This window comes from Urocitellus parryii, chromosome 6 (assembly GCF_045843805.1).
Source record: "Urocitellus parryii isolate mUroPar1 chromosome 6, mUroPar1.hap1, whole genome shotgun sequence".
In the NCBI taxonomy this organism is placed as follows: domain Eukaryota; kingdom Metazoa; phylum Chordata; class Mammalia; order Rodentia; family Sciuridae; genus Urocitellus; species Urocitellus parryii.
The window spans coordinates 184,299,127-184,316,233 of record NC_135536.1 but is presented as its reverse complement, the minus strand read 5'-3'; the positions used below and the strand labels follow the sequence as shown (position 1 = coordinate 184,316,233).

Sequence of the window (17,107 nt, the reverse complement as noted above, 5' to 3'; positions counted from 1 at the left end):
TGAAGAAAAAAAATGAAAACCTAGTAAATAAAAAAAGTGGAGAATCTCATATTGCATTCATTAATAGGAAATGTGAACCAGATGCGAGGATTTTGTACACTTTGTGATACATTTTTTTGAGCCAATAAAATTTTTTTACAGATAAAATATGGATTTATGAATAGTAAAATACAGCATTCAGAATAAAAAAATCTGTACAACTCAAAGTAAGGGAAAAGTAATTTTAAAATGTCCTAAAAATTCAGATATTGCATGAAAAAGCAACAAGACTTGGTTAAAATGATACAAAGCTCAGTCTCTGACCATAATGAAATAAATAAGAAATCAGAAAAAACAGAATAAAATTCAAGGTATCCAAAACCACACAGAAATTAATTAACACATTAATAAGTAACAGTGGATTAAAGAAGAAATCACAAGGGAAATTAGAAAATAATTTGAACGAAAATGAAAACATGAAATAATTCAAGTTATTCAGAGCATATTCTTTAACTACTACAGAATTAAAAATCAACACCAGGAAGATATCTGAAATACTTCCAAATATTTGGAAACGCACACACTTCTGGAGATAGCATATTGTTGGGACTAATTTTTTTAAGGCGATCTGCCAGTCTGTCTTTTGATTGATGAGTTTAGGCCATTTATATTGATATTATTATTAAAAAATTATTTTTATTCCCTGTCATTTTATTTCCAGTTTTTAATTTGAATTGTTTCTCCTTTGACTATTCTTTTAGTGTAGTTCCTCACTTTTTTTTTCATTTCTGCAAGAAATATTTTGAGTATGTTTTGTAGTTCAGGCTTTTCAGCTGTGAATTCTTTTAACTTTTGCTTATCATGTAAGATTTTTATTTCACTGTCAATGTTGAAGCTTAATTTTCCTGGGTATAGTATTCTTGGCTGGTATGCATTTTCTTTCAGAGCTTAGTGTGTATTATCCAAGACCACCTAGTTTTGGGGTTCCGAGTTGAGAAATCAGCTGAGATCCAGATTGGTTTCCCTCTAAATGTGATCTGACGTTTTTCTCTAGCAGCCTTTAAAATTCTATCCTTATTCTATATGTCAGGTATTTTCATAATAATGTGTTGGTGTGGGTCTTTTGTATATTTGAGGTCCTACGGGCTTCTAGTATTTGATTTTCCATTTCACTCTTTAAGTTTGGGAAATTTTCTGATATTGCATTTCATTGAAAAGACTGTGCATTTCTTTGGTTTGTATCTCCAAGCCTTCATCAATTCTACCACTGAGCCACAACCCCAGCCCAGTCAACTTTATTTTCAAGATTACATATTTTGTCTTCATTGCCTGAAAATCTTTGTCTTCAAAGTGATCTAATCTGTTGGGGATACTTTCCATTGAATTTTTAATTTGTTTTACTGATTCCTTCATTTTGAGGATTTGTTTGATTTCTTTTCAGAATCTATCTCTTTATTGAAATGATCTTTCACAACCTGTATTTTCTCTGATTTCACTCCTCTTACAGCACCCTTTACCTTGCAGAGAAGTTTAACTATGTATATCCTAAACTCCTTCTCCGACATTTCTTCCATTGTGGTGTCGATGGAATTCTGTTATTGGAATACCTTGGTTTGTTTGGGCAATTTTTTCCTTGCTTTTTCATATTGTTTGTGTATCAAACCATCTAACGGTGGGGATCTGACGCAGTAAGTCTCTACCCTGTGGATTTAGTGTCCCTGAAGGTTTCTAGTACCTTATCAGTGAGAGGGAGACAAAACAACAACCAATGCAAACAATATACAGCATTAAACCAAACAATTCCTGCTATGACGTCTACAATGTTAATTGTCACATTAAATAGAAATTATATGGTAGTTATTGCCTAAAATAAAGACAGTAAGTTTGTAAAAGGGTTTTTACAGTTTCAAATAGTAGACAGGGAGAAAAAAATAAGTGATATAGAATATAGAATGTGATGATTATGAGGGAGGAAGAAAGAAGATAGAAGAAAAAACATTAAAGGAAGAACGAAAAGACAACAATAGGGATTGACTGTTAGCAGAAGAAAGAATTGAGTGAAACAGATGAGAGAAAAAAATATAAATATTTTAAAAATTAAAAATAAAAGAGTACAAAACAAAACTGAAACATACTAATCCTAACCTCAAAAAAAAAAAACATGAAAAATATGCTTCAAAAATGCTAGGGGGCTGGGATTATGGCTTAGCGGTAGAGTGCTCACAGAGCACGTTCGAGGCACTGGATTCAATCTTCAGCCCCACATAAAAATAAATAAATAAAATAAAGGTATTGTGCCCAACTATAACAAAAAAAAATTACAAAAAAAAAAGGCTAGGAATGAGAAAAAAACATGAATATGTATAAATGTTCATGAACCATTAAGGTAACAATTAAACAGAGAGGAAAAAAAAAACAAAAAAAATCCTGACGGAAAGTGAAAGAATTGTTTCCTTGGAGTTCAAAAGATTCTCAGCTTCTCTTTTCAGCAGCATTAGGTTGGGTAATCTGGAGCATGATGCTTCACCCTCCAGGTAGACTGTTGAAGTGAAAGAGGTAATCTGGAGGCAGAGTTTAGGCTTACGTATGCTCCAGGATCTTCGAGGAATGCCAATTGTTTTGGATTTTTTAAATCAGAGCAACTCCAGGGCCTAGCAATTGCCAGTCTACCCTGGAAGACTGCACCCCAGGGATCCCCCTATGTTCCACTCATTTGCCAAGTCTTAGTCCATTGCTTCTCTGCTTTCTTGGCTTCACGCCACAAAGCAGCCAAGAAAGCAACCTTCTCTATTCCACCATCTTGAAACCTCTCCGGGACACAATTGTTTAAAAATTAAAGTATACCTACACAACCACACCTTTTTCAGGAAGCTTGCAAAAGTTAAGATTAAAATATTAGGATCAGTTCTTTTTCTTGAGTCCTGAGGAAAGAGTGCATCTCCCTAGACCCACATTCTAGACTATCCTCAGGGTCAATAGAGTGAGTACCTAGCATATCATATGTTCAGGTGTGGAATGAATAATTTTGAATGTGAGCAAAAGCTCACAGGGACATTGGATGTTGCCCCTCATGCATTCATTTCCTGCTTTCTAAAAGCTCCTAATCTGTTTTAGACAGCTGAGAAAAAAAATGACCCAGGCCAGATCAAACAGATTCAACCTCATGACTACTCTTGGTGATAATGCTCAGACCAAATAATGCTTTCTTGCCCTAGACAGCATGCAGAACCTGTTTAAAAAAAAAAAAAAAAAAAAAAATCAGCCCACACATATAGAACTTCTAGGTCAGGGTTAGGGTTAGGGTTAGGGATAGGGATAGGCAAGGCCCTGGGTTCGATCCTCAGCACCACATAAAAATAAATAAATAAAATAAAGGTATTGTGTTCAACTACAACAAAAAATAAATACTAAAAACAATTTTTTAAAAAAACATGTAAATATAAATGCACACAAGATAATAATATAGGGATAATATACTCCCTATAAAAGATTTCCAGCTTATCTTTGAGCATAATGAACTGTAAAGCCGAAAGAATTGAAAAGAAATGAAATTAGAGCCCTGTTGACATGAATCTTTCAGTCGATCCTTAACCAAACCTGCCTTATTTCTGGGCTTTTTCTACTACATGAGTTAACAATCTTTCTGTTTAATCCCATTTGGACAGGGTTTTTCTGTTAATTGTAACTGAAAGTATCCTAACTCACAAAAAGAGAACGTGAGCTAAGGTTGCAAAAGATGGAGGAATATAATTCAATGAATAAGTAGTAGTAATAAAATAAAATAAATTAGAATAAATTAGAATAAAACAAAAAGCCAAGAAAGAGAGATGGGGCAATGAAAATAGGTGAGAAGAGATAAGAGTCATCTGTCTTGGCTTCTCAACATGCTTACCTGTTCAACACTCCATTGGAAACTAGAGCTTCCTTAGGATGGAAATACTTGTAATATACATTTCTAACCACAGCATCTTGTAGGAAAGAGAGAAAAAGATGCATTTAAGATCAGAAATAAGTTTGATGTTATAGACTCATACAAATTTTGACCTGAAAGAACCTAGAACTCTGTTGCAATCCCTTGAATTTTATCAATGGAAGAAGCCTACGTAGGCCTAGAAAGCTGACTGCTGGTGAGCCCAGAATGCTGAACATATGACTTCAGCCCAGACCTTTTTCCACTGGACCAGTGGGCCTAGAGGACCCCACTACAAACAATAAATAGAAAATCACTGCCTCTATTAAGGATTAAATTAATAATAATCACCATTATTAACCATGATTCCATATTCTTCTAGTAGAAAATTAATGTTGGTGTCAAATCTGGTTTCTCCACCTTCTCCTAGCATCACAAGGATATCTCCACCATTGTCAAGGTACTTCTTCAGGACCTCAAACTACACAAAGAAAAAAAATCAATCTTTGAGTACACATACTCAAAAGACTTCTGACCAAAACATTTTTACTACAAGTAAAACTTTACTAAAAAATAAACACTTCAAACCTTTTATAAAACATGTAAATATAGGAGCTGGGGTTGTGGCTCAGTGGTAGAACAAAATTGCCTAGCATGTGCAAGGCCCTGGGTTCGATCCTCAGCACCGCATAAAAATAAATAAATAAAATAAAAGTATTGTATTCAACTACAACAAAAAATAAATACTAAAAACAAATTAAAAAAACATGTAAATATAAATGCACACAGGATAATAATATAGGGATAATATACTCCTTATAAAAGAGTTCCAGGCTTATCTTTGAACATAATGCTTCAAAATACTCAAATTGAATTGTCATTTTCAAAATTGACCATTAGGACAACAAAGCAAAAGTGTAAAACTATTAATTAAAAGAAATTCACAGATCTCCATTTAGTGCATCCCTAGTCTCCAACTACTAGATACAAGTTACACCTACTCTCCCAACAACTAAAAATGTCCCTAGACACTGCCAAATGTCCCATTAGAAGGAAAGAAGGAAAATTATCCCAGCTGAGAACCATAAATCTAGATCATACCTTCCCTTCACTGCCTGCCAAGAATATCAGGCTGAAGCCATTTCACACCTCATCAGGGAGGAATTTTGTTCAAGGTCATCAACTGACCAAACCACAGTGAGAAATTCAAGTTGTTGGCTTATCTCCTGGGAAGCTCTCTCACTCTCAAAAAGCTGAAGAGGCAAAAAAATCTGAAGTCGATCTTGCTGACCCATCCTGAGGAAACCTTGCAAGGGGAGGGTATCTAATCCAATAGTTTGAGACAGAGTCTTGCTAAGTTGCTGAGGCTGGCCTCAAACTTGCAATCCTCCTATCTGGGCCTCCCAAGTTGCTGGGGTTACAAAAATAAAGCTGGGCTCCCCAAAGTGCCCAGCTTTATTTTTTGAGAAAGGGTCTTATTAAGTTACTGAGGGCCTCAAACTTGCAATCCTACTGTTTCAGCCTCCTGAGTTCTGGGATTACGGGCATGTACCACCATACCTGGCAGAGACCAATAGCTTTTAATTTTCTTCACTAAATAGTCCACCAGGAAAGAACCTGGGCACTGTGGTGCTCACCTGTTATCCCAGCTATTTCAGAGGCTGAGGCAGGAGGAATGGAAGCTCAAAGCCATGCTCCTGTCTCAAAAACAAAAAGGGGTACAAATGTAACACAGTGGTAGAGCACCCTGGGTTCAATTCCCAATATCACAAAAGAAAAAAATATATAAATATGCACTCTAATATGCGTATATCTATATACATGTTTTGTTTTCTATATGCTCAGAACATAGTTTTTGCTTGGGGAACCATACTGGGACTTGGAACCTATGACTGTGTGGTTCTAGAATTTGTCTATGGTATCTAAATGCAGTGGGAAAACAGTTGGTATTGGTATCTTTTGTGTCCTACTTGCTGACTGGCATTTTGAGAAAGATAAATGAAAGACTTGGTATGTAAATAATGAGTTCCATCATGCAATGTGGAAGCAAATATGGTATATTTTATATAATTGACATTGTATGATCCAGGCCTATGGCTCTCAGCAGAGGCATTAAAACCATTTAGCAGGTACTTTGAATTGTCCTAACAGTGCTCAGACCAGTCCTCCTCATAGTGAAGAACTAACCCACAACATTTGAATGTCACATGGGTTTAAGGAAAAAAAACAACAACAAAACATAAACTGATCCTAGAATCTAACTCCAATTTATATATAAACAAAAAATATTTTTACAAACCAAATTCTCAGGTATACAACTATCATGTAAATTAAGGAAAGAAGTTTACTTTATTTTTCTCAGCAATTTACCAAGAATTAGACAATATTTTGGCAAATTACATCACAAGTGGCAATGTGGCTCATGATCTGAATTACCAATACAACACACCTGCATCAGCTCAGTTTTGTACCTGTCCTATTCATGGTGATTCTATGTATTTGTTTAGCCATTATTTAAAATGTCAAATATAAATAAGTGTTCTAGTGGACACATGCCCAAACATTCACAAACTGAAATAAGCATTCTTCTAGTGTATATATGCTGAAACATTTACAATACAAAACACATATATTCTTTCATAAATCATCTTCCTTTAATTTCTTTTTATTATAGTTAGGCTACTGTATTGACTTGTTTTAAATAGTAGTGGGTTATATTATCTATGCATTTCAATTTAGGATAGTATTTATAATCAGGATACAATGGTGAATCCTGTTCTTTTTCTTTTTCTTTTTTTTTTTTTGTGGTGTGGGGATTGAACAAAACAACCCTGTGCGTGTGAGGCAGGCACTCTACCAACTGAGCTATATCCCCAGCACTATGGATGTTGTTCTAACACGTTGGAAAATACTCAGCTGTCATGTGGTCACCTGGTGGTGGCCAAATACTATCACCAAGTGAGTTAGGGTAGTTGAGGTGGGAAATGGGGAAGACTCTTCAGCCTGGTTTCTAGCCTGACCAGACATAGATGTCTGTCCTGATACAAAAGCTTCTGAAGGACAATATCAAGGAAGTGCCACCCAATTACCCATTATTAGTTCTAGGAGGCCAGCAATGATCAGTAAAGAACTGATCCTTTCTCTTGAGGAAGATCCCTGCCACCACAGGGATCAGCCCTCTAGAAGAATAAAAACAGGGGATGTTGGTTCTCAGAAGTCAAAGGCTCTTCTCTTCTCTTCCTTTCCATCCCTCCTCACACTAGCTCCAAACAAAAGGTATGGTGCCAGCAATGGTCTGGCAAGAGGACATTTTATTAGGCTAAAGTTCCAAAGAACGGTATTTTCGTGGATTTGTCTCTGTGTCTTCTATTCTGTTCCATTGGTCTACATTTCTGTTTTGGTACCAATATCATGCCATGTTTGTTACTATAGCTCTGTAGTATAGTTTAAGGTCTGGTATAGTGATGCCTCCTGCTTTACTCTTCTTGTTAATGATTGCTTTAGCTATTCTGGGTCTCTTATTTTTCCAAGTGAATTCCATGATTGCTTTATCTATTTCTATGAAGAATGCCAGTGGGATTTTAATAGGAATTGCATTAAAACTGTATAGAGCTTTTGGTAGTAAGGCCATTTTGACAATATTAATTCTGCCTATCCAGGAGTATGGAAGGTCTTTCCATCTTCTAAGGTCTTCTTTAATTTCTTTCTTTACTATTCTGTAATTTTCATTGTAGAGGTCTTTCACCTCTTTTGTTAGATTGATTCCCAAGTTTTTTTCTTTTTTTTGAGGTTATTGTGAATGGGGTAGTTTTTCTAATTTCTCTTTCAGTAGATTCATCCTGATACATAGGAATGCATTTGATTTATGGGTATTGATTTTATATCCTATTACTTTGCTGTATTCATTTATTAGTTCTAGAAGTTTTCTAATGGGATTTTTTGGATCTTCTAAACATAGAATCATGTCATCAGCAAACAGTGATAGTTTGAGTTCTTCTTTTCCTATTCATATCCCTTTAATTTCTTTCCCCTGTCTAATTATTCTGGCTAGAGTTTCAAGGACGATGTTGAATATAAGTGTGAAAGAGGGCATGCCTGACTTGTTCCAGTTTTTAAAGGGAATGCTTTCAATTTTTCTCCAATTAGAATGATATTGTACAACCAGAAGAATAAGAAATCATACCCCATTTATGTAAATGAGTGAAAAATGCATTCTACTGTACTGTATGACTAATCAGAACAACAACAAAAAAGTCAAGGCAAAGCAAAGAAAAAATAAATAAATAAAATTAAGTTAACATCTTTAAAAAAAGTTCCAAAGAACTAAATCTGCCTCTCGAGGATTCATGTCTTTTGGAAGCCTGAAGTAAGGCATGGCTTGGTGTCTGTCCCCACTTGGAAAAAGGCCCACTCACCAGGCTCTGATCCTCCTTCTGGACAGCATGCTTTCCTAAGACTGCCTCCTTTGAGGCAAGGACCTCTGGTTTCCTTAGCTACAGAAGGGAGGTGGCCCAACAAGTTATAAAGTATTCCTTCTTTGCAGGCTTTTGCCCTCTGTGATATATTTCCCTCAAGGTCTCAGTGGGTAGAGGCAGCTGGTTGCCTCCAATCTCAACAATAATTCCTATTCCTTCTCTCAATTAGCCTGATCAGTTATGTCTTCATGCTTCCAAAAGAGATGAATCTTTGAGAGGCAGACTTAGTTCTTAGAAACTTTTTTTTTAAGACATTAACCTATTTTTATTTATTTATTTTTTTCTTTTCCTTGCCTTGACTATTTTTGTTGTTCTAATTAGATGTACATTACAGTAGAATGCACTTTGACACATCTACATAAATGGAGTATAATTTCTTGTTCTTCTGGTTATACAACGTCATTCTAAATGGAGAAAAATTGAAAGCCCTCTAAAAAAAACAGTATTCTTATAAAAACTTGAGAAAATAGGTATTCTAGAAATGTACCCTTGCAAATCTCCTCCCACTGGCCCCACATAGAGTAACAGCAGGAGACCCCAGCCAGCCTCCACAGGAGAAGCCCTGCCTTGCCTCAACTTCCCTACTCCCCACACCCTCCACAAGCATCAGGGCACTTCCTACAAGTCTCTGTTAGAAAGGTACTTTATGTGTTCTGGGTTTTTAAGTTTTTATTAATTGTGGTAAAATACATCTAAATTTAACATCTTAACCATTTTTAAATGTTAAACACACTACCATTGTCATGTTACCAATCTCCAGACTCTTTTCAACTCTCAAAACTAAAACTTTAGAGCTAGGAATATAGCTTAGTTGGTAGAGTGTTTGCCTTGTATACACAAGGCCCTGGGTTCAATCCCCAGCACCACAAAAAAAAAACTAAAACTCTATACCTATTAACAATTCTTCATTTCTTCCAGGCCTGCAACCACCACTAATTTCTGGCTCTATGAATTCAACTACTCATGTAAGTGAAATCACATGATATATTTGGCTTTTTTTAATATTAATTTTTTAATTTTAGGTGGACACAATATCTTTATTTTACACTTAGGTGGTGCTGAGGATCGAACCCAGTGCCTCATGCATGCTAGACGAGTACTCTACCACTGAGATACAACCCCAGCCCCTGTCTTTTTTTTTTGCACTGGCCATTGAACCCAAGGGTGCTTTACTACTGAGCTACATCCCCAGTTCTTTTTTAAATTTTTTCTTTTGAGATAGGATCTCAGTAAGTTGTGAGGGCCTTACCAAATTGCTGAGGCTGGCCTCAAACTTGTGATCCTCCTGCCTCAGCCTCCTTAGTCTTAGGGGTTATAGGCAAGTGCCACAGCACCTGGCCAGTATTTGTCCTTTTATGACTACCTTAGTTCACTTGCCATAATGGCCTTAAAGTTCATCATGTTGTAGCATTTGTCAGAATTTCTCCCCACCCCTTTATTTGGTACTAGGAATAAAAGCCAGGCCCTTGCACATACATAATACCACAAAGCTATGCTCCAACTCCTTTCAAAGGTTGAATAATATTTCCAGCAGGTATATACCACATTTTGCTTATCTATTCATCTATAAACAGACACTTGGGCTATTTCCATCTTTCAGCTATGGTGAAAAGTGCTGCTATGAACATGAGTGCACAAATTACTCTTTGAGCTTTTGCTTTCAATTTTTTTTGGATGCATATCCAGAAATGAGACTGTGGAACTCAATTTTCTCAATTTTGAACATTCAAAAATCTCATTTTGGAACTGCCATACTGTTTTTCATTAATAGTTTCACCATTTTATATTGCTACCAACAGTATAAAAGAGTTCCAATTTTTTCATATCCTCATCAACACAATTTTTAGCATGGGTTTTATATTTATCATTTTTTATCTAGTCCATACAACAGAATTGAGAAAGTTTAACTTTAAATGAAGTTTTACTATTTTCAAACAAAAATATGGCAAAGAAGTATGACTAATATTTGATTAGCCCTCTCTATGTGTTTGGCACTTTACATGGATTATCTCAGTTATCACCACAATTTCATGATGAAGTCAAAGATGAAGTGACCACCTTCAGGCAACACAGTAAGTGGAGAAGCAGGATGTAAGTCCAGGGTTTCAGAGCCCATTCTTCCTAACACCACGACATTTCTTCTTTATGGATACTTCTTACCTCAGCTGCAGTAAATTTTTCCCTTGGCCCAGCTGTAATCCATAGTTTCACTCCAATTAGCTTCTCAGATGTGATTTCATCTTTTAAACTGGAAACATGATTTTAAAAGTAAATGTTAGGTCCATAATTTAAACCAACTTATGAACTACTTTAGCATCTTGGCTGTATGGAACCAAGGCCACAGAAGTCAAGAGATGCAGGAGCTTAGAGGTACATCGAGCAGCCTCCCTCCCAAAGTGAGAATCCCCTCCTCAGCCTGCCAGAGTCATGCAGCCTCTGAAATACTTCCAATAAGCAAATGTGTTCAAATTAAACAATGCTAAGACATGAAGAAGTCCTCCAGCCAGGGGTGGTAGCACTGTAATCCCAGCAAATACCAAGGCAAAGGCAGAAGGATTGCAAGTTTATAAGTCCCAGACCAGCCTTGCCAACTTAACAAGGTCATGTCTCACAATAAAAAATTTAAAAGAGGTGAGGATGCAGCTCAGTGATAGCGTCAATTCACAGGACTGCACACACACATACACATGTACACACACGTACATACACACACACATTAAAAAAAAAGTCTTCCAACTACTAATTCACTCATCTCTTATCTCTTCCATCTATTAGTTTATATGACCGTTTAATACATTCATACTCATGAAGAATACATACACATGTTTATAGCAGAACAATTCACAACAGCTAAACTGTGCAACCAACCCAGATGCCCTTCAATAAATGAATGGATAAAGAAAATGTGGTATATATGCACAATGAAATATTATTCAGCATTAAAAGAGAATAACATCACGGCATTTGCAGGTAAATGGATAGAGTTGGAGAATATTATGCTAAGTGAAGTAAGCCAATCCCAAAAAACCAAATGCCAAATGTTTTCTCTGATATAAGGAGGCTGATTAATAATGGGGTTGTGGGGAAGCACGGGAGGAATAGACAAACGAACTCTAGATAGGGCAAAGAGAAGGGAGGAAAAGGGAGGGGGAATGGGGGTAGGAAAGACGGTAGAATGAGATGGACATCATTTCCCTAAGTACATGTATGAAAACATGAATGGCATGACTCTGTGTACAACCAAATATATGAAAAATTGAGTTCTATATGTGTAATATGAATTATAATGCATTCTGTTGTCATGTATAACAAATTAGAATTAAAAAATACATTCACAAATACACACACATAAAGACAGAGATGTTCTCATTTAATTCCCATTTTTCCTTTCCCTAAACTGAAGTATCAATTCAAGTTAAAATATGGAGAAAGGCTTCAACATCTCTCTCTCTCTCTCTTTTTTTTTTTAAAGAGAGAGAGAGAGAGAGAGAATTTTTTTTTTAATATTTATTTTTTAGTTCTCGGCGGACACAACATCTTTGTTGGTATGTGGTGCTGAGGATCGAACCCGGGCCGCACGCATGCCAGGCGAGCGCGCTACCGCTTGAGCCACATCCCCAGCCCTCTTTTTTTTTTTTTTTTTTTTTGGCAGTGCTGGGGATTGAACACAGGCCTCACTCATAAGCCCTTTATCACTGAGCTACATCCTAAACCAAACTTTTTTTCCCCCCCAGTGCCAGGGATCAAACCCAGGACCTCACACATGCCAGGCAAGCATTCTACCACCACTGAGCCACATCCCTAACCTTCAACATCTTATTATATGTATATAATAAGAAAATGTTTTGTTTTCGATTTTTAGGACAACTTAATAATATGGTAATTGGCAATTTTTTGAAAGATGTTTTAATAATAATTCATTTACTTTTGAATATATATGTATATATTCAAAATATACATATATATTTTGAGGGGAGGGATACTAGGGATTGAACCCAGAGGTACTTTACCACTGAGCTACATGCCCAGTTCTTTTTATTTTTTATTTATTTTTTTTAAGGCAGGGTCTCCTAAGTTGGTTAGAGGATCAAACTTGTGATCCTCGTGCCTCAGCCTCCTTAACCACTGGGATTATAGGCATGCCCCACCATGCCCAATCTTTTGAACAATCTTTAAATTGAGTTCTTTACACCTAACAATCTATCTTTCATAAGAAAATCAAGACTTTTCAGTTTCACCAGTAGACTAATATCACTTAGAAGCAAAAATAATGCACACAAGATTCAACTCACTTCTGAATCTTCCAATTACACCGAAGTCTTTTCTGCATGGATTTATAGCCATTGTTGGTGGTAAACACCTCCTTTTTGTATGCATTGAAAAGAATGGTGCTCCGAACCTCCTTATCCATGGTTACCTTATGGGAAAAAGACATCAGAAAAACAATAAACAATATTACAAAGAAAGACCCCAAAAGAAATAAATAATTGCCTTTCAGCTCTCTCTTAGCCTTTTTCCTCTCTCTTTTTTTTTTTTTTTGGCAGTGTTGGGGATTGAACCCAGGGCCTCACACATGCTAGACAAGTGCTCCAACAGTAAGCTACATCCCTAGCCTTTCATTTCTAATTTATCAAAGAAAGGTTTACAACTTCAACCTATCTAGGACACTCTTACAATTCTCAAAAGTTGAGAGTGAAATATAGAATTACAGCTACAGAAACCAAAGGCCAAACCAAACCCAGCTTATTTCCTGGCTTTTGCTTCCATGTTCTTACCCTGGCCCTCCAACAAGCCTACTTCCATCACTTTGCCCACCATGACCCTGCTCTTGTGGGCCTGAGACCACATTTCCAAATTGTTTTGTCACTGCTAACTGCTACTAGGGTGGAATATAGCCTTCTAAATATCTCTCCCTCTCTCTCTCCATATATACATATATTTTTTAACAATTTTATTTTACTAAATATGATCTGATCATACACACTATTGTCCAACACAGTTTTTCCAATTAACTTTGTATATTTGACATCCTTCCATGTCAATACATATAGATGTACCACATTCTGCTAAATAGCTATACAAATCCCATTTTTTGGATGTATCACAATATTTTTATGAATTATATGTTGATTGGCATCTGTCATTTTTTCCAAAAATTTTGCTAGTAAAATACTAAAGATACCCATTGTTTATTTTTTATTGTTTGGAATCACTCAGGGCCTTGTGCCTGCTAGGCAAGTACTCTACCATTGAGCTAAACCCCCAGCCCTAAAAACATAATTTTTGAACAAGATGTTTTTATAACTCTGTACATTTGTAGAATAAATTCCTATTTTTTGAATGGCTAAGTCAACATACAAATTGCCCTCCAAAAAACTGTAATCATTTGTACTTCCATTAACACTAATACATTTTTGTTTTCAGACAATCCTTTCTATTTCCAGTTTTTGTCAACTTTGCTGATAAAATACAGCATTCCCTTAGCCTTCATGGTTTTTCTTTCTCAGGTTTTGGCTACCAGAGGTCAACTGTGATCTGAAAACATGAAGTGAAAAATTCCAATTTGTAAGTTTTAAATTGTGAGCCACTGAGAGTGGCATGATGAAATATCATATCTCTCTCTCTGTTCTGCCCTGGATGGGAATCATCCCTTAGTCCAGTGTACCCATGCTTTACACAGTACCCACCTGTTGGGTCAATTAGAAGCTGCTTCAGGTATCAGACTGATAGTCTTGATACTGCAGTGCTTGTGTTCAAGTTACCTTTATGTACTAACCTAATGACACATATTTCTGCTTTTGCCACTGGTTATTTTCTGGCAAAGAACAAAAACCTAGGAAAAGGGATTAAACTTCTTTTGTCATTTTATGGTTTTTAAAGGGAGAGTGCAATGAAAGCTACAATTTCAGTTAACGGCTTATTGTGGTTGCATCCCTGGAGAGGGCAGCAGACCTGAGGGGCTGACCTATTAAAATTACTCGGAAATGAGCTTCCTTAAGGATGGGAAATGAGCTTCCTTAACACAACAATAATAACATTAAAACAATATCTGCCCAACTATTCTCTCACCTTCTTTTCAATAATCTTACTAGTCCAATCAGGACTTTCCCAGAAGAGTGATGAAGAGACCAAGGGTGGCAGCAATGAAAAGAGACCTACACCATACGTCTGCTCATCCAACGCTTTCACACTCAACAGGACGATTAAAAACCCAAGCAGTCTGAGGCGGTGGAGATTCGAGCCCAGTCCGAGGTCCAGGGCCCGGCCTATTTACGCGCGCTCGGTTCCTTTACCCCGGCCGACCTCCGATTTTCCTGAAGGCTGGCCCAGGAGCCTGTGGGCAGTCTGGCTAGGCCGCCGTTAGCCCCTAAGCCGCCCCATCACCCCGGCCGACCCCTTCCAGTCGGAGTCCTTCCTACCTGAGGCCCAGTGACCACCATCTTCACCTGACGTCGCCCAACATCCCGCGGACAGGTATCCAAGGCCGCCTAGCAACTGTGAAGGCGCGCCCGCGCGCGAGAAGGCGTGTCCCGGACGTGGAACTCTGCGTGGAGCGCAGCGACGTGATGACGACAGAACGGCAGCTGCGCATTTGCCGCGGGCCTCAGGCGCGGGCGGGACTAATGTGGGATTATACATGGGAGGAGAGGTAAATACAAACCCAACGAGGATTAACTTTTCGGCAAAAAGAAGTCCATTTCATTCTGTTCCTTAATAACAATTGCTATTAAAAACTAATAAGAATGGCACGTCCCAAGGACCTAGAGCTCGCCCCACTCCGAGGGCGCAAAATAGTGGAGGCGGCGGAGGAAGGCGGGTAGGAGCGCCCCAGCCTGGGTCCCCAGGGCGCAGGCGCAGAACGTCGGGGCCGGAAGGTGGGAGGGTGTGTCTGGAGTTCTGGTCGCCTGCTGCTGGAAGCCCCTCCCTGGCTGTGTAATGCCTGATGCGAGGATACTGAGAGGACAGGGACGAGTTCCTCTAAGAGGGTGGGCAGGAGTAACGGTGAGAGTAGTACCCCCAGATGTTCCCCTTTATTATCTGCACATCATTGAACACCACAGTACCAGCCCGGCCTGAGCGTCGGGGATATAGCGGTGACCTGCTGCCCTCTAGGCGTCCGCAGGCGGGGGGTTAGACCTTGGCAAGGTCCTAGCAAAATGTAAAAATATAAACTGTCTTAGGGAGCTGTGAGGGGCCCGAGCTGGTTAGAAAGGAGCCCTTCCTCAGCAGAGATCTGAAAGAAGAGGGGCAATCATTAAGTCAATGGGGAAAAGAGTTGTGGACAGAAGGAATTGCTTGTGCAAAAGAGCCATCACCACGTATAGGTTGCCCTGACATCGCCATGAAAATGGGAAGGGACGCCACAACTGCAAACCATCCACCCTTCTCTCCTGAGGAGCTCTCTGTGTCTGCCCTAATAGAGCTGTGCTCTTGTCTACAGGGCTGTGGCAGCCACCAGGCTGAAACAGATGAGTGCAGAGACATCTAACAGTTTTTGTTTACATTTATGTTTGTCTTCAATATATACAGAGTATTGGGAGTTTAGGGTATTAAAATACACACAACTTGAGTTGGTTTTTCACAACTACCAAGACAGCAGATTTAAAGAGGAAGAGGGTGAATGAGAGGTTTTTGTTTGTTTTGCTTTGTTTTCCCCCTGTGCAAGGAATGGAACCCAGGGCATCCACGTGCAAAAATGCCCTACCACTGAGCTGTATCTCCTGGACAAATTCTCTTACAGATGCTGCTCCTGGTGCACAGTTGGATGAATACAGTCTGCAGTTAGGGAGAAAAATGGAAGTCATGTAGTTGGATCCTTCTGATCCTTCTGCCTTTTGTGCAGTCAGTATTTGCTTGAAGACCAAGAGCACCTGTCCAAAAGCACTTCTCTCACTGTCATAGGTTTTTGAAATAACAAGGTTTTTTCAGTCACCTGCCGCCAAGTTCTGTTCCTGGCTGTGACTTGCACCAGATGGGTGCAAGAACTTGCTTAATCTCTGAGTGAATGTTTCCTACCTATAAAATGAGGTTAATAATTTCTAAATGCTGGCTTATAGTGAGAATTGTAAAACATATAAAACTTAGAATGTGCTCCGTAAACATAGGTGTAGCATGATCAATTCAGTAGCATAGTTTTTCTTCATTTTTATTTTCTGTCCTGGTGAAAATTTTTGTGACTTTACAATCTTGGATAGAACCACTCTCTTCACAATTCATAGCTGATTGTGTACTTTTAACAGTACTATCATGTCTGATAGTTACACTCTTGATTTTTGCTTTGATGAGTTGGGATTTTGTCCTCACATTCCAAATTTGGCAGTTAGCAAGCACTATTAAGATGGAAATCAGTTTATTTCAATATTCTCAGCACATGTCAAAACTTAACATCAGTTCTTCCTGACCCAGCTTTAGGTCAGTGTCCTTAGTGTTCTTTCCATACTCTCCCGGCCACCCCCATAATTCCTGGGGTAGGAGATTGAGGGAAACAAAATGGAAGGAAGAGAGTGGGACTGAGTTCAGAGGCAAAGGCAATAAAATTGCCAGCACATTGATCCTAAGAAACTTTCTCCCCTTGTCTCCAAACCAAAAAACTTAATAAAGCCACATGAAGTATATACTACAGGTTTGTGAAGAAAAAACAAAACAAAACACTTTTCTACCAAAATAAGGCAGTATAATTCATCCCATAAGAGCAGTCTTGAGGGCTGGAGATGTGGCTCAAGCGGTAGCGCGCTCGCCTGGC

The 17,107-nt window shown here is 38.1% G+C and overlaps 1 protein-coding gene across 1 annotated transcript in view; it reads right to left on the bottom strand.

The window, feature by feature from the left end:
- Positions 1-14,918, bottom strand: part of Ift52 (intraflagellar transport 52) — a 38,621-nt gene extending 23,703 nt beyond the window's left edge. The window contains exons 1-5 of the mRNA XM_077799787.1: positions 14,784-14,918; positions 12,657-12,781; positions 10,525-10,612; positions 4,241-4,370; positions 3,872-3,947 (exon numbers count right to left, since the gene is read on the bottom strand). Of these exons, the coding sequence (XP_077655913.1) occupies positions 3,872-3,947; positions 4,241-4,370; positions 10,525-10,612; positions 12,657-12,781; positions 14,784-14,804 (440 nt within the window). The 5' untranslated portion in view covers positions 14,805-14,918. The remainder of the gene's footprint in view (positions 1-3,871; positions 3,948-4,240; positions 4,371-10,524; positions 10,613-12,656; positions 12,782-14,783) is intronic.
- Positions 14,919-17,107: the final 2,189 nt, after the last annotated feature.